The sequence below is a fragment of the Gasterosteus aculeatus genome, chromosome 5 (assembly GCF_964276395.1).
Source record: "Gasterosteus aculeatus chromosome 5, fGasAcu3.hap1.1, whole genome shotgun sequence".
NCBI classification, from domain to species: Eukaryota; Metazoa; Chordata; class Actinopteri; order Perciformes; family Gasterosteidae; genus Gasterosteus; species Gasterosteus aculeatus.
The window spans coordinates 12,547,963-12,563,664 of NC_135692.1; the positions used below are offsets into that span (position 1 = coordinate 12,547,963).

The 15,702-nt window shown below is 47.0% G+C and overlaps 3 protein-coding genes across 6 annotated transcripts; 1 reads left to right on the forward strand and 2 right to left on the reverse strand.

Annotated features, from left to right (window-relative positions):
- The first annotated feature begins 204 nt into the window (after positions 1-204).
- LOC120819819 (C1q-related factor) lies at positions 205-4,011 on the forward strand. Its single transcript, XM_040177537.2, has 2 exons — positions 205-1,223; positions 3,083-4,011. The coding sequence occupies exons 1-2, from the start codon at positions 585-587 to the stop codon at positions 3,260-3,262; spliced, it is 819 nt and encodes a 272-aa protein (XP_040033471.2). The 5' UTR covers positions 205-584; the 3' UTR covers positions 3,263-4,011.
- Positions 4,012-9,613: 5,602 nt separating this feature from the next.
- Positions 9,614-12,851, reverse strand: dcakd (dephospho-CoA kinase domain containing). Its single transcript, XM_040175831.2, has 5 exons — positions 12,548-12,851; positions 11,876-12,064; positions 11,167-11,370; positions 10,743-10,830; positions 9,614-10,557 (listed from the first exon to the last, which is right to left on the reverse strand). The coding sequence occupies exons 2-5, from the start codon at positions 11,985-11,987 to the stop codon at positions 10,272-10,274; spliced, it is 690 nt and encodes a 229-aa protein (XP_040031765.1). The 5' UTR covers positions 11,988-12,064; positions 12,548-12,851; the 3' UTR covers positions 9,614-10,271.
- Positions 12,852-12,922: 71 nt separating this feature from the next.
- Positions 12,923-15,640, reverse strand: pus3 (pseudouridylate synthase 3). Of its 4 annotated transcripts, none has more exons than XM_040175827.2 (7): positions 15,507-15,640; positions 14,761-15,181; positions 14,380-14,657; positions 14,107-14,290; positions 13,892-14,001; positions 13,615-13,787; positions 12,923-13,374 (listed from the first exon to the last, which is right to left on the reverse strand). In XM_040175827.2, exons 2-7 carry the CDS (start codon positions 15,178-15,180, stop codon positions 13,088-13,090), a joined length of 1,452 nt encoding a protein of 483 aa, XP_040031761.2. In that variant the 5' UTR covers position 15,181; positions 15,507-15,640; the 3' UTR covers positions 12,923-13,087. The 4 variants fall into 4 exon arrangements, with proteins under 4 accessions (XP_040031761.2, XP_077959585.1, XP_077959587.1 ...); XM_078103459.1 differs by having other exon boundaries at positions 13,615-13,811; XM_078103461.1 differs by having other exon boundaries at positions 14,761-15,184; positions 15,507-15,631.
- Positions 15,641-15,702: the final 62 nt, after the last annotated feature.

Sequence of the window (15,702 nt, forward strand, 5' to 3'; positions counted from 1 at the left end):
AGAACATGGGCTACCTTTCAATGCTACGGTGCATCGGTTACACCCTTCTGAGAAAACTTCCATCAAGTGTCCCCCCCCACTCCATCTTAGCCATCCAATGAACATGAATTGATTGATTGTGATACGTCCTCCCTGTGTCCTCCCTGGCTTTTCACATCTGCCACTAGGAAAGTGCCCTCCTCAGCCCTGACTCAGATGGGTTGGTGGGTGTATGTTGCTCACTCTCTCCGCCCCTCGCTTCTTTTCTCTCTCTTTTTTTTTCTCTCAGGCTGTCTTACCGTTTCCCCTCCTCCTTCCCTCGCCTCTCTCCCCTCACACTCTCCATCTCCCTCTCCTTCTCCTTTTGATCACTTCGGTCACTTGCTCCACTCCCTCGCCCGGTCATTCACTCGCACACTCGACACCACCTCTCCCTGGGCACCACCTCCACCAGCGGAGATCCTCGCCCGTGTCAGCGTTTTTGCCAGTTGGACGCACGCCCCGCAGTCACCATTACCACCCCGGAGAGTTCCACGCTGGCAGCGCAGCCGCTTCCCCGGCTGAGCATCGGGCGCAAGACCCTGGTGGCGGCTGCTGTGGGGGTCATGCTGGTCCTGGTTCTGGTGGTCCTCATCCCTGTGCTGGTCAGCTCCGTTGGCACGGGTGGCGCGGATGACAGCGCCAGCCACTTTGAGATGCTGGGTACCTGCCGCATGGTTTGTGACCCCTTCCCCACGACGGGCACGGGTTTGCCAGCAGGAACCGACACGGCAACCGACGGCCCGGAGGTGGACAATGACGCGGACCTGAGTGACCACAGCATCGGCCCACCGCTGCCCACCTACAGTGCTCACGGGCAACAAGGCAAACCGGGACGACCAGGTAAGCCTGGACCCCCGGGACCACCCGGAGAGCCCGGGCCCCCAGGACCCAAGGGTCCGCCGGGAGATGGTGTGGACATTGTACGTACTGGGATTCTGGGATTAGGGGGGAAAGGGTCAGTTAGCACAACCACATACAACACCATGCCTCGGGTGGCGTTTTATGCAGGACTTCGAAACCCTCAAGAAGGTTACGATATTCTGCGATTTGATGACGTGGTGACAAATATCGGCGGTAACTATGAAGGCTCAACCGGCAAGTTCACCTGTAAGATTCCCGGCACCTACTTTTTCATCTACAACGTGCTGATGAGGGGAGGAGACGGCACCAGCATGTGGGCTGACCTGATCAAGAATGGTCTGGTGGGTAACACTTTAAACTCTTCAGGCTCCTTCCCCCAAACACTTACCGATGTTTCCTTGATTTCATGGCAAATTTGACAAATGGAAAAAACGACAGTTTCGCAGCACAAATGGAAAAGACCTGTCCTTCACGAGATCAGAAGCCTGAATTATGCCCTGCGATGTACCCAAATCAAAATGCTCAGGGAAGAGTGTGCTGGCAGTATGAATTGAGTAGTCATGCATTCATGTGAATGGTGATTTTAAATCTGACTTGGTCCGGTGTTATAGTCCAAAATAATGACAATGCACAGTGGCATTCTGCCAGATTGTGTATCCGTGCATATTACACGTCCGGTGATGTACACACTGAAGTGAGTTGAAGGAGTGCAGCGCTATCTCAACCCTGCACACATCAAAACACAGCCTGGGGTAGTGGCTAGTTCAAAGCTGGTGCCCTTTGAAATACAACAAACTTCCTGGAACCGTGGTGATGAGCTAGTGAGCGTTATTAGTCTGCCTGTCAGGTCCAAACGTTTCAATATCCAATCATGAAATTTGCTGAACTTTTGTAATGTCGTTAAAGCCCCAGGTGATGACATTGATCAAACACTGGAAATATGAGCCTGGACGTTTTTCTACAAGCGTCTCAGCCAGGCTTAAACAAGCTACAATAACACCAGTCTATTAGGATGCCACCTGGTATAATGTCATATTTGAACATTTGAATTGTTTGAATAGTTACAAAACACAAACACACATGTTCAGTCTTTCTGTGACTGATCAGGACCATTTATGAACATCCATTTAAAGTGATGTTGGGACAATATTTGCCGCAATATGCACATCTCTATAATTACTATACAAGTTAGACAATTGTTTTCCATTTATGACACACTATTCCAGCGTATTGTGTTATCGGTCAGTGTCTTTGTGTGAGGGGTGAACATCATGCTGCTGCACATCTGTGAGGGTGAGATACCTGGAGGGAAAAGAATTCAGGCGGCATTGCCCTGAATTGAATCCATCAACATGTTGTCATCCGTTGCTGAAACCCAGGAACCTCTTGACATACATTTTGCTCTTCGTCAGCACCAATAAGACCTCCCTGTTCTTATTTTGGTTCTAATTCAATTGAATTAGGTGTTACAATTGTATGCGTAAGGCGAAGTTACCTCGTTACAGCCGACCTGGCAACGCAGATCATAATACATTAGCTAAAGCGTAAAGGGGATGAAGCCACTTCACCCAGTTCTGCTTTCATACACACACATGCACACAGGAGATTTGGGTGTTATGCTCCAGATCTAACACTCACAGTAATTACTCTGGATAAACATGGAATTATCAGTGCTCCACCCAGAAAAAGGTGGATGTGAGAGTAGCGGACGAGGCAAAGGCATAGTATGCACTGCAACGCTTCGTTAGAGGCAGACTGACTCAAGCGTGACCCTTTCAGCTGAGTCATGAGGGAAAAACAAGATATTCCCCACAGACGACACACTTCAAACTCCCAAAATTCAGCCCACACGATTTGTAATTACAAAATTTCGGTTTCTGCTTGACTCCAACATAAAAATAAATATTGTCTCATGTTGTGAAGAAGCACTACGTCAGTTAAGGTTTGCGTGCATGAAATTATCCATTTGTTTTAATATCATCATTGACTTTAGCAATGTCGTCTTAACATACTCCTTTCCGCCTTATTAATAATATATATATTTTTTGTGGCAAGGTTGCATTTTAACAATGATAAATGGATTCATTTGATAACATCTGCACGTGAATTAAATAAATCCTAATTGTGAACCTCGTAACATTCTGTTGTTCACACTTCCTCACTTCTCCTCTCCTCCTTGTGTGTGTATGTCATATTCCAGGTCAGGGCCAGCTCCATCGCTCAAGACCAAGACCAGAGTTATGACTACGCCAGCAACAGTGTCATCCTTCATTTGGATGCGGGCGATGAGGTTTTCATAAAATTGGACGGGGGCAAGGCCCACGGGGGCAACAGCAACAAATACAGCACCTTCTCGGGGTTCATCCTCTATGCTGACTGAAGACTGGACAGGACGGGGGGGGCTCAGAGGTGAAAGGTCACAGGCAGGAGACATTCACCACATGACTTTCACTCGGCTCCTGCGGGGAGGTTAATGTTGCCCCTAGCCACTGATCCACAGTCAGATTGTTTTTTACAGATGTTTGAGGCGAGCACCGATAGTGGCGTCAATGGCCGTGGATCTGTGGTTATCTGTAACTGTCTACCTCCTCATCCACATGTCCCATTGCGTACCGGGTGCCTATGCCGCTTTTATGATGGATGCAAGGGAGGAAACGGTGACGGACGTGTATCATGCTGAGGTGCGAGTAACAATTCTGACCGTGAAGAAGCCTCTCAATCGTTTTTGAGCTGTCATTTTCAATTTCAAGTCTGGAAATCTAACATTCGTGGCGACTGCGGTGTTTGTAAACGTGCAGATAAGATTTGTCTTAAAATTATATTTTTTTCATGCTGTTTGTGCGATAAGGTGTTGTGCTTCAACGACATGAGGATATGTATTCTGTTCCCAAGAAATTCTAATTTGTCAAAAAGTGGACGCTTAAATGAGATTATGATCCACAAACTGTGTTGTGTCTCGGTGTGATGATTTGGAAAATAATGTCATATCAGTCCATTATATTTGGCATATTGTTGGTGTAAATTTGATATTGTCACAATCAAAGTAGTGTAGTTACACCATATTGCGTGTCTATTGCTGTGGATCGATAGTTGTACAATTAAATCACGTACTGTGCTTGATTGTAAAAACGTATTTCTTTAATTCATGCATGCAACCCCTCAATCTTCTGTATGTTTCCACAACCGATGAAGAGAAATAGTCATTTTAAACAAAGTTGAAATAGGTGTGGGATAAAGGATCGTATATTGCTGTTGCATTTAATCTTTTCATTAAACTTTTTGCTTTTTGACATTTTCTCACACGTTACGTTGCTAATGTCACCTAATCTACTTTTTGATCAGCTGTTTTGAGCTCTAATTTTCCAGTGAAACCAGTCTTTAGTCCCGCAAATGTTACACGCGCGAGAGCCGCGTCGGCGTGAAGAACGGCAATCAACGCGGAGATGATCACGGAGGGAAAGGGGAGAGGAAAACACAGCTGTGTTAAATGCCAAAGGAAGAGCAGGAGATGATTGTGTTTCACAATCAAAGGAGACTCGTGTGTTTCCTCTCAGGTGTCAAAAGACACTAAGATTTAGTGTTAAAAAGCCACAGGACGGGTGTTATAACACGTCACGACAAGGCTTAGATCAGGCCCGGCAAGTGATCGGGGGCAAATTAGGCTGCGTTGGAACTGCGACATAAATGTTAGAGACAGGAATATCGCTTCCAGGGCTAAACTGTGAAACCCAACGCACATGTCTGCTTCCTTCCAAGGTCACTTTGATATAAAAAAAAAATCTTTGGACATAGTTTGCCTTTGACGTGACCTCATGAAGGGTCCAAAACTATCACTTATTTAGTTTGAAACACCAAACTGAGAGTTCAAGAACTAAAGTTTTGAGGGTGTCACAACATGTTAACATGGAAAAAAAATGATTTAACACACATTTACTCGCTGACAGAAGCTAACGCAAGCGGATGCCAGTCCAATGTTGCCTCTCAAGCTCAATTAAGTTCAGCATTTCGGTGTGAGCTTTAAATTCGTGCAGAGTTGATTAAATTGATGAGACAGGATTTCCACACACGCACAGTGCAAGAGCATCCTGCTTTCCGTCTTACTGCTCTACGCAGCGAAGGCCGGGAAGCCCTCTGGCCTAAACTTAAGCCTGTCTTAAGACAGCAGAACTCCCCCAGACACAATTGAGACGGAGGGTCTGTGCCTAAGCAGAGGTCACCCGAGCCAGGGGGCCGCTGAGCAGTAGCACAGGCGGCTTTTCTCCTTGCAGGGTGCATGAGCACATCTTCAAATTAGAGACTTCATGTCACGACGTCAAAGACAAACGCCCCCGGACCGCGAGAAACAGCCCCGACTGCTGAAACCGTTGGAACTGGATTTTGCCCGCGAGTCTGCAACATCTGCACTTTCCCCGAAGCCCCAAATGGGGCAAAAACATTGTTATATATTAAAAAAAAATGCTTAAGGTACCAAAAGCTCAACAGTAAAACATAAACATTTAAAAATATGCGAGTGAAGAGAGTCAATTGAATATGCACCTGAAATGATTCCTTCTTTGCCAGAACACATAAAGACTTTAGATGTGCCATTTTAGCAATTCATACTAATTATTGCATAAGGTTGCACGGATAAAACTGAGACCCTTATTTGGCCATCTACCCATCCTTTTTGGAGCCGTTTATTGAGGTCAGGAAACAAGGGAAAGCCCAAAACCATCTGTGGAAGCCTTCATCTTTAACGTAGGAAGATTTTCAAATCTCCAAATTCTGCAAATCTGGGGGATCCTTACCCAAGCTATTGTGTTCGTATGGCAAATAGAAGCCCCTCCCTGAGGGGGGTTTGGTTTTGATTGTGACTTCAGCTGAACAACCTACCCAACAGGACGCCCCGGGGCCGGTGAGTTAGGTGATGAAACGGCATCTGCACTGTACGCAACGCTTGAACTATTGAGTCACATTTCAACTCACGTCTTCCCCCGACTTTGCATTCAGGACCAGGATTTAAAGGTATTCTTCCGCCATGTGCTGTAAGCGGCTTTTGTTTTACGTAAGCGCTGTCTCTTGGTCCTCTTTTCATCATGCATATGTAGAAGGATTTGAAAGAAAATGTCTACCCTGCAAACTAGTTTTAATTGAGGTAATCTCCAGCAAAAGTAAACGAACCTAAAGGAAATTGTGATTAATTCCCTCCCTGCGACTCCCAATCAGAAAACTGGTTTTGATGCCTCCTGCTTGACATTTGCAGGGGCCGGGCGTGAGGCTTATCAGGCTACTGCAGAGTGCGCGTGCGTGTTTGTGGATCCGTGTGTGTTAATGTTTTGCCCAGCGTACGGGTCAGCGTGCGCGCGTGTCTCTCTGCGTGCGTTTAAGTCTCGAGGAGACAGGGGAAGACTCGGCTCGGAGAGAGCACCTCGTCCCCGAAATGTCTAAATTGACATCAATGAGCCTTTGGTGTTGTTATCTTTAGCATCCCCACTTACCTCACCAGGGGAGATCCAAAGCAGAGACAGATGCTTTAATTGTCACGCTAAATGGCCCTTTCTGCTCATGTGCCACACTTCCTCTCCACAATCGTTCCGCCTGCACACACACACCTACCAGCACAAACGGTTTCACTCGGGTGTACAGCAGTGGCGGCTGGTGGACAAATGTCTATTTAGGGGTTCGTCTTGATAGTTCTTAATGCACCTGGATTTACACACTGGTTTTGGTGATTACCCATAACAGTCATGTGAGCTTTGGTCTATAAAAACCAGCTACCACCCAAGGCACACGCGTACGCTTGATTAGGTCACAACTGTTAAAGAATACGAACCAACAAAGGATGGCTATTTTTTTGCAGTCGCAGTCCTGATCCCGAGTGAACAAATTGCAAACAGAAGACACGCTCAAGGTGTTGACAGCAGAATGGACAAATTTGATTGCAACGCAGCGTCTGCTTTATGCTCCCGTTGAGGAGTGATAGTATATCAGGAGCAGACAAAGATTCTCGTTTTTCACTCCTTTTGTGTGCAGTTTGTGGAGAGTCAACTGTTGCTACTTTTAGTCCACCGAGTTCATGACTGTAGTTTTGGAAGGTATTTCCTTTATAGAGGACATCAGGCACCTGAGATGTTTCCTAAATCACAACATATTCCTAATTGAGAGGTGCTTTTGGAATGGCACATTCCTACCAATGATTGTCCACGGCCCACTAATCTACAGGTAGCGGCCAGACACACACACACACACACACACACACACACACACACACACACGTTATGCAGGAAGTGATTGACTGCAGGTGACTAAAATACATTCTTATTGTGTGAGGTCAATTGGGGAAATGACCCGTGATCCTCTTTTGATCAAATACAGTCTTCAACAAACAATGAGGGACCTGCTTACCTAAAAGAAAAAGTTTTTTATGAGGAATTGGAAGTTAACATATCGCATATCGGGTCAGCACAAATAAATTTGCTCGTTGAGGAGAAAGACCCACGGGGCACCTTTACATTTTGGTCAAAATATTGTGAACACGACGTAACAGGCACGCCAGCGCAGAATCCTCACCTTTTCATCCTAGACCCGAGTGTCTTTGCTCCCCGCACACATTGCCCTCCTCTTTCCCCGGCGTCGCCGTGCAGGATTCGGGGACCGTCCAGTGTGTCGGTGACTCAATACCCACGGCCTCGTTTCCCTCACGGGCCCCTGACTGAGCCGCGGCTAACGCGCAGGGACAGGCCTGAGTCACGCGGCCGGGGACGCTCCGCTGGCGGGTTGCCTGTCTCTTCACCTCACGGGAGTCTCGCGGATGCGGCACGACAAAAGAGGCCGCGGAGGGGCGCCGCGCGTGCCTCTCCCCCCCCCCTCACCCCCCTGCGTGACACAAGACGCCGGGGTTCAAGAGCACTGAAGCCGCTGTGGTCGACTCGGGCCATGCAGCATGTGTGACCTGCTGTGCTCGGAGTGGCGGGGGGGGGGGGGGGGGGTCAACAAGGTCAACAAATCCCTCCTCGGAACGAAGCGAGCGAGAGGTTGAGATTTGAATTGTTCTTCATTCCTGAATCCTCTTTTTTATTTTTTTTTACTTTTATTGAAGTAAAGACGGGAGAATTTCCTCCACCCAGAGTCAGAACGTGAAGCAGCTAAATGGAATCCAGCCACCATTATTTATACAATGTAAACCTTTGTAAACCAGTAATTAAAACACTGTTGCGCTGTCAGTCATCGGGAGTTTGGAGCTTTTCCCATGCTGCTTTCCCTCCCCTAACGAAGAACAACCCCCCCGCGCTCAGATAGGAGCTACGAACACGTGGACACGCTGTGGTGCCGGAGGCAGGCGATGGTGAGACGATAGAAGTCTTTACCCCCTGCCATCGGGAAAATGATTCGCCCTGCTCCAGCGGACACAATGAAGCAGCGTCTCCGCCCGCGTGAACCTTTTTTAGCTCGACACCTTTTAGAATCAAACCCAATTTATACTCCACACGCCACCCTCCTGTGCCTGGAGACTTCACACTCGCTGGTGCAGATATAGTCTTCTTTTCCCAAACGCGACATCTGGCCTCCGTCGGCGTCTTGAGAAAGAGACCGAGAATAAAAGCAGCCGGTTGCTCTGACGTGCGCGTGTCAACCCGTTGAATCGAGTTTTACCACACGATCATCAATTTTCATTGAGTCAGCCATGTCGAGACACATACATGTTGTTATTTGACTCAACCATCTTGGCAGAGCACATTTTGAGCCATTAGATATGATTGAAAAATGTATTGACCTTAACTTAACCTCCCTGAGCCATCCCTGTTGCTTTTATTGAGGAGTGTTGTTGTAACAAAGGTGAGATACGATTATTATTGCCCAGAAATTCAAAATGCACATAAATCCTCCCCACTCCCATTTTTCTCAGCGAGGTCATTAAAGGGCTATGAGGACCTGGGTTGTTTGCAGGACATGATCACATGTGTATATCACTATTTTCCTTTGTAATCATCACCATTATCATCAGTACCAGTACACGCCCACCGTGCTCTGTGGACAGTTGCATGTCCTCTTTGGACGTGTCCAAGAGACGACATTGTGTCTGAGGCTGTAACGTCGTACGACGAATATGTACGAGCAGCCAAGCAGCCGTGGTCTATTGCTGACCCCCCCCCCCCCCCCCCTCCCCTGCCCACCGAGTCACTTTGCATTAATTCTGCTGTGGTTTAATGAAAACAAATAGCAGACCAGTGGGAGCCGCGTGGGGCTCGTGGGACCTCAGCGCCAGGATGATGTCACCGCGCCCGCCCTGCGGCCACGACTTTCATGCCGAAGCTCTAATGTGGACGATAGCAAGGACATCACAGCCGACCGTTGACACAAGTTAACAGGACTTCCTTCTACATCGTGTTATTTGGTCGGGTGATGCATTTCAATATCGCTGAGGTGAAGATTTATCAGGAGAACTGGACATGTCTGGTTTGAAAGGTTTGGGCATTTAGGAGACAGACGCTCAACTACTGAGATGGATGAAATGTGAATATACAGTCTGACATCTATCTAGTTAGAAAACATCCAGTGAAACTCCCTCACTGAACAACCCAGAATCTACAAATATGTTATTGAATTCAGATTTAAAAGTGACCACAAACTTTCTATAGCTTCAGCGGATTATTTTGACTTATAAAGTAATTAACTACAGAACCATGATTCAGCACAGTAAATCTGATATAAAATGTTCAGAACAAAATCATTTATATTTCAGTTGCTAAACTAATTATTCAAATGTTGTGTTTTATTTACAACTGAGTTTGCACAGAAAAACAAAATCAAAGTTTTAGTATTAAGTGTAAGAAAATACAGTGCGATGTATATAAAAGGGATTGTCGAGTACATTCTGTCATTTATCTTCATCATGCAGGTCATTAACATACAATCACAACATGCGGAGGCATCAGGACACTTTAACCCTTTTCTCTACCATGAGTATTGCAACCAATTTAAAAGTTATTCATCACTGAAATCTGTCACCCAAAATGTTTCATTTGGAGATCTTCACAGGGTATAAAAGGTGCAAGAAAAACCAGAAGAAAAAACATAATTTCTTTTGAAAACTAATGTTAATTCTATAAGAACTGCTTCAAAATAAACCGTTTTTAGGCCCCAAACCTCGATCCCTGTATCTAATGTATCACATTCATGTTTTAACTGAAATTGCACACTCGGACCTTCGCTCACTAAACCACATTCGTCAGTGCCTTTTGATTCAACGAAACTGATTCACTGAACTGTAGTGGCGGGTGCTGTGAAACTAATCTCACGGTAAATTGCACCGGAGGACCTCCCGGTGCGACGTCGCCTGCTTCTATTCGCGCATCCTGGACCTCCCCCCCACCCCCCACCCCTCCCCCTCTCTCCTCCCAACTCTGCCGTTAGGACAAAAGTATCTTGGCGGCATACAGCAGCATCCCGCCCAGACCGGTAGTGGCGGCAATGGCGATGACCCTCACTAAGATGAAGTCCATGGAGTCCTCCAGCTTCGTGTGCAATCTCAGCACCTGCCGGTGGGTGTCCTCGCGCCCGCCCGAGTTCTCCACGACGTGATTGGCCAGGCCGCGCTTCTCGTTTAGCGGCATCTGCGCGGCCACGCGCTGCTCGGCCTGCTCCTGGCTCAGGCCGTCCCTCTGCATCAGGCGCGAGAGCTGGGTGGCAGGGTCGCTGTGGGAAAAGGCGCGGACGACGGGGGTTATTTATGGCGCCGGGTTGAGAAGCAAAGAGGCGGTGAGTCATGCTGACAAGGCGCACGGAGCGCCGGAGAGCAAACAATTTCAAATGTGGAACCTGCGTGGAAACAGTCCGAAAGTGATGGGGGGGGATACGCGGAGAGGGAACAGTGGTCTCACCAGTAAACTACCACCGTGTGGTTTAGAAACTTTGTGAGGCGTCTGGTCTCAAAGAGAAGGGGCACGTCCAGCACCACGTAGCGGTAACCTGGGGGGACAGAATCAATTAGTGTCAGCACAGTTACACTGGCGCGGTGAAAATAACAGACGGCGATATCTTGAGTCGCTAAAAAGAACGAATGAGGTAGTGTGAAGTATGTTTTTCTCCTTATTTAGAAGTTACAGTTTAAAATGTGTCTGACTCTGCACCCGGAATCTGTTTGACACTTTCATCTCATTTGCCTTTCCCCGCAACAGCAGAGATTATGGGACTTAAATATGTCGCTGTTTGGCTCACAGGGAGCAGTTCATGCAGCTCTAAACACCCATCGCTGCACCACAAAACAGCCTTTGGTCCCTTTCACAAGCCGCGTTCCTCCCTCACCTCTTAGGAAGTAGAGCAGGATCTCCTTGAGCATTGCTTTGTGGATCTCCGGGTGGGTGATGGAGTTCAGCAGCTTCCTCTTTTCCTCGTCGGCGAAGATGAGCTGACCCAATTTCTGCCTGTCGATCTCTCCGTTCTCGAGTAGGATCTCCGGCCCAAAGTGGTAGACGATGCGAGCGTAGGCCGGAGTGTGCGGCTCCACAACTGTTAACGGGTAACAGCATTTGGTCACTTCAATCGGCAAAAATGATGTGTCAAATAAAATGAAAAAAAGGGTTTTGAATGCCTGAGCAGTATTGTAGCAAATAGATTGATGGACAAAAACAGAATAAGATAAAAACTAGACCGAATTTGTAACAGACGCCATCACATCTTGAGCATAATGCCTTATATTTTCTCCTACACAAACTTTTCACCCAGGTCTGTGACCTTTACGTCTTCATTCAAATCACCACCATCCCTGCAGTCAACAGAGACAGCCGTCATGATTCATACTCTCTCTTATGGCATTTGTCTTAATGAACCTCCTACAGGCCCAGCCTCCGCTTGTCCTTTCAGCATAACCATTAAGGTCAGCGATGTGAGCGATGAATCTCCAATTGCACGTGTGTGTGTTTTATTTGAGGGTTCGGATGGATTGACGGTTCCGACTGGAAATTTAACTGAATTCGTTTGAGCATTTTGCAGGAGGCAGACATTGGCAGCCTACCTTTCCTGGCCACGACGTCTGCATCAATAACAGGGCACCCGAGCTCCCGCAGCATGGAGGACACAGCGCTCTTCCCTGAGGCGATGCCTCCCGTCAGCCCCACCAGGAACATCTTCACGCAAAGACACGGAGGAACCAATCCGAGCGGCACAGCAGACGTACTGTTACAGACTCCTGTTCATGGGACTCCTGCAGACGGGGCAGAAATTCATTCATTCAAAACAAATGAATAATGTGAGAAATGAATACATGGAGCTTGTCAAAACTTAAATTAGTTTGTAGATAAGAGCAATAACAACATTCACAAAATGGGGAAATAAACGAAATTAAATTTAAAAAATAGAAATGAGGACAAAAAATAAAAACATTTTTAGGGAATGTTCATTTACAATGAAATAAATATTTCCAGGTTAAAACGTTTCATGAGGGTTAACAACACGCCCCCTGCTGTGAAGGTGTTGAGACACACGCAGATTATGTTCTGTGCCTGGTTTGACAGTTTTTAAATTATTCATAATTTAACACCAAAAATAAACCCCCTAATGAGCGTTTCAACGTCATCAACTAACGTTAAACACCGGAGAGAACGACTGCTGGTTTCCAAACGGATTTTGAGTTATTTTATTAAAGTCAACCAATACTTCCATTGTGTACTTTTGCTTTTAAATTTACCTCGCGATCGTGTTATTCTCCTAAATGTGCAGTCAGGTGCGGAGCCGCAGCGGGGGGCCGGTTGCAGTGGACAAGCAGGCTTGCTAACGAGCTAACGTTAGCATAAAGTCTCGTTCAGGTCACAGGCATCATACACACGCAATAAAACCAAGTCGCAGTCATTTCCGGGCAGCCCTATCAAATGCGCAATTGGACAAAAAAGGTTGGAGACTGTCGGGTTGTTAGATATTGCTGTCTGTAACTACGACTTTTACGTAACTGATTGCTAATGACCTAGCTTCTTAGCTTGGCGAGTGTCACCTTAAAGGTCTTCCGGCATTTCTCACGTTAGTTCCGGCTAGCTCATTCAGTTTCTACTCCTAGAGGGACTACGACTTTCTCCAAAACGTGTTTATTTCACAGCAAAACAGAGTTGCACGGCTTAAAATATAAACAGTTTTGTTTGTTTTTTGGATAAAAAAGGTAAATCCATTGCTTTGTCTCAAAAAAAATCATAAAAACTTCAGCATCAACAAAAAATGACAACATTTTTTTCCAAGATCATTCTCCTGTGAGCAAGTTTTCTGCTTGCTGATGAGTACTTTTATTTGCAGATGGCATCTCAGACGGCACAGGCAGACCGGGGGAATTGTGTGAATGTTTTGACCGTTTCCCTCGGAGGACCATTTCGCCTCCACTCTCCCCTTCCTCCCGCTCCAGCCTCCCTCTTTTGACAAAATGGTTTATTCTGGACTCCAGGCTCTCGCAGCATGGACGCTCCAGCAGGGGCCGGTAGTTTCTTTGCCTGCTGCCTTCTATTAGCAAGCAATGATTAGAAGAGACTCCACCTGTGGACGTAGAGTGAAAAAAAAAATGTACATCCAGTTGACGTTTTCATGTGTATGACTGGGTCCAATAAAAGTATTGAACGGATATATGAATGTGATCGGTTAACAGGGAAATTATCTAATGCATGCATGGTCTACATGGTCTGTTGTGGATGTTGTTCTGGGCTGACATTAGATTTTATTGTCCCAGTTCATGAAATTTCCCAGACTATAAAGTGTTGTCACTCTGTTTTATTTCACCTATGGCCTCCAAACTCTGGATCATCCCATGCAGGACGTGTGTCCTGACTGCGCTCTGAGTCCAGTGCTGCTGTAGTGTGGCCAGGACGTGGGTCACCTCTTCGGTCTCCTGTTTCCAGCTCAAGCCTTCAAAGTGGCAGTCGTGCAGCACCAGCGGGTAGTCTACTGCCATGCTGGGGACAGAACAGGTGATCCAACTGTATGTCAGACAGCATTACCATTAAAGCTTTCACAGGAGTTTAATTTTGTGTAAAAAGGATGACTTCTATATTCATACCTGTATTGGGGCTTCCTGGGGTTGCTCTGAACATCCAGGAGCTGATTAATTATCTCTGGTGCTTCCAGTTTCTGCCCTATCAGGAGAAGCAAGGCCATCATGCATCGTACCTGCAGCACAACACAGCAGGAAACTCGCCGCAGTAAGAGACTACAAATGTCGTTAACCATAAAGTGTAACGGCTTTAAACGAACACACGTTTCTCTTCTTGATACCTGGTGGTAAAGGAAGCCGAGTCCTTTGATCTCAAACATGAAGAGGTCATACTGGTCCACGCCGGAGACGAGCTGAGGCCGCACAGGCTTGACTGATGCGGACAAGATGGTCCTCTCAAACTGCAGGACTCCGTTGCCCACATCCATTTTGCACAGGTTGCGGAAGTCATAAGTACCTTCGTATCTGTTGGGGGGGGTTAAAAGGCCTTCAAAATCAGATCTGTAACTCTGGAGGGTGGCGTCGGGGTTTCAGCAACTCGTGCCTTCACCCACCTTTTGGCAGCATCCGCCATCAACGTCACGTCCAACGACCCGCGGGGGAAGTAGTAGCGGTACGTGCGCGACTGGCAGTCAAAGCGTGCACTGAACCCCTCTGCTGCCGGGGCCCAATCCAAGACCCTGATGTCCTGGGGCAGGACTCTGTTCAGCATCTTCACATACGGAAGCTCGCAGCCATTGGCTTTATTCTTGGCACTAACAACAACATGTTCGGGGACCGTGACGCCCAATCCGCCACAAAACTGCGTGGAGCGCAAATCAATAGTTATGACCTGCGGAGAAAAGATAGCGTTAATGTACAAAAGGGCCCTTTGTTATTTGTGCTCATGTCCTGATTACGGACGTATGTGATTAAATCTCGCGCAGGGACCTCACCTGGGAAAAAGCACTGACTCCTTTATCAGTGCGACCACACCGGTGGTAGTTGGAGGTCTGTCGTTCCTGAATCAAGCGCGTCTTCAGCAGCGCTTCGAAGAGCCTGGCCTCCACAGTGTTGTCCGTGTTCTCCTGAACCGCGAACCCCTGGTAGGACCATCCCAGGTAGAACAGCCGCAGAGCCACGTGGCGCCGGGGGTTGGCAGAGAAGTCGAAAGCACGCGCTTTGCCTGCTTTCTTGCCCTTTTTGCTGCTGCTGGTGGTGGTGGAATTAGATTTGCAGTGTGTGTCTTGGTTTGGGGATGGATTGGACATCAGCTCCACGTCATCTCCAGCTTCAGTCGCCTCCTGCAGCTGGGACTTGAGTTTCTCCAAGTCCGCCTCAAGCTCCTTTATTCGCTTTATCAAAGCCTCTGACATGCTGCTAAACAAAATCACACAGAGAGGATAACTTACTACAAGTGAGGTCCCCTGTCAAACAAACATACACTTAGGCCTCCATGGCGGGTTGTTAAATGATAAATGTTTACTCTTATTTTCCTTAAAAGCGTTAAAGTCAAGAACTCGTAGTTCAGAAGATGGTTAAGGTGTTAACATAATATGCAGCTCGACAGCTAACGTTAGCTGGAGTCTTGGACTAGCCACATGCTACATGCAGTCTGTTAGCTTAGCTCGTGAGGGATGTTACGTAGCAGATATTAAGACTGGTGGTGCTGGTCGTAAAAAATATGACGATATTACTTTACCTTTTGATTTTTGTTTCAATATCGCTGATGGAAGTGTTTTTCTTTTCTGTTTCTCTAGGCTGATGGAGCACACGTGACTTTGCGTGGTTCGCTACAGTCGGACTAATTTCGAAACCGGACGCGTTTGCCACAGGGGGCTGCTGGGAAATGTAGTTTATGTGCTTTATTAACTTCTCGTCTTGCTAAATGTAGCCCT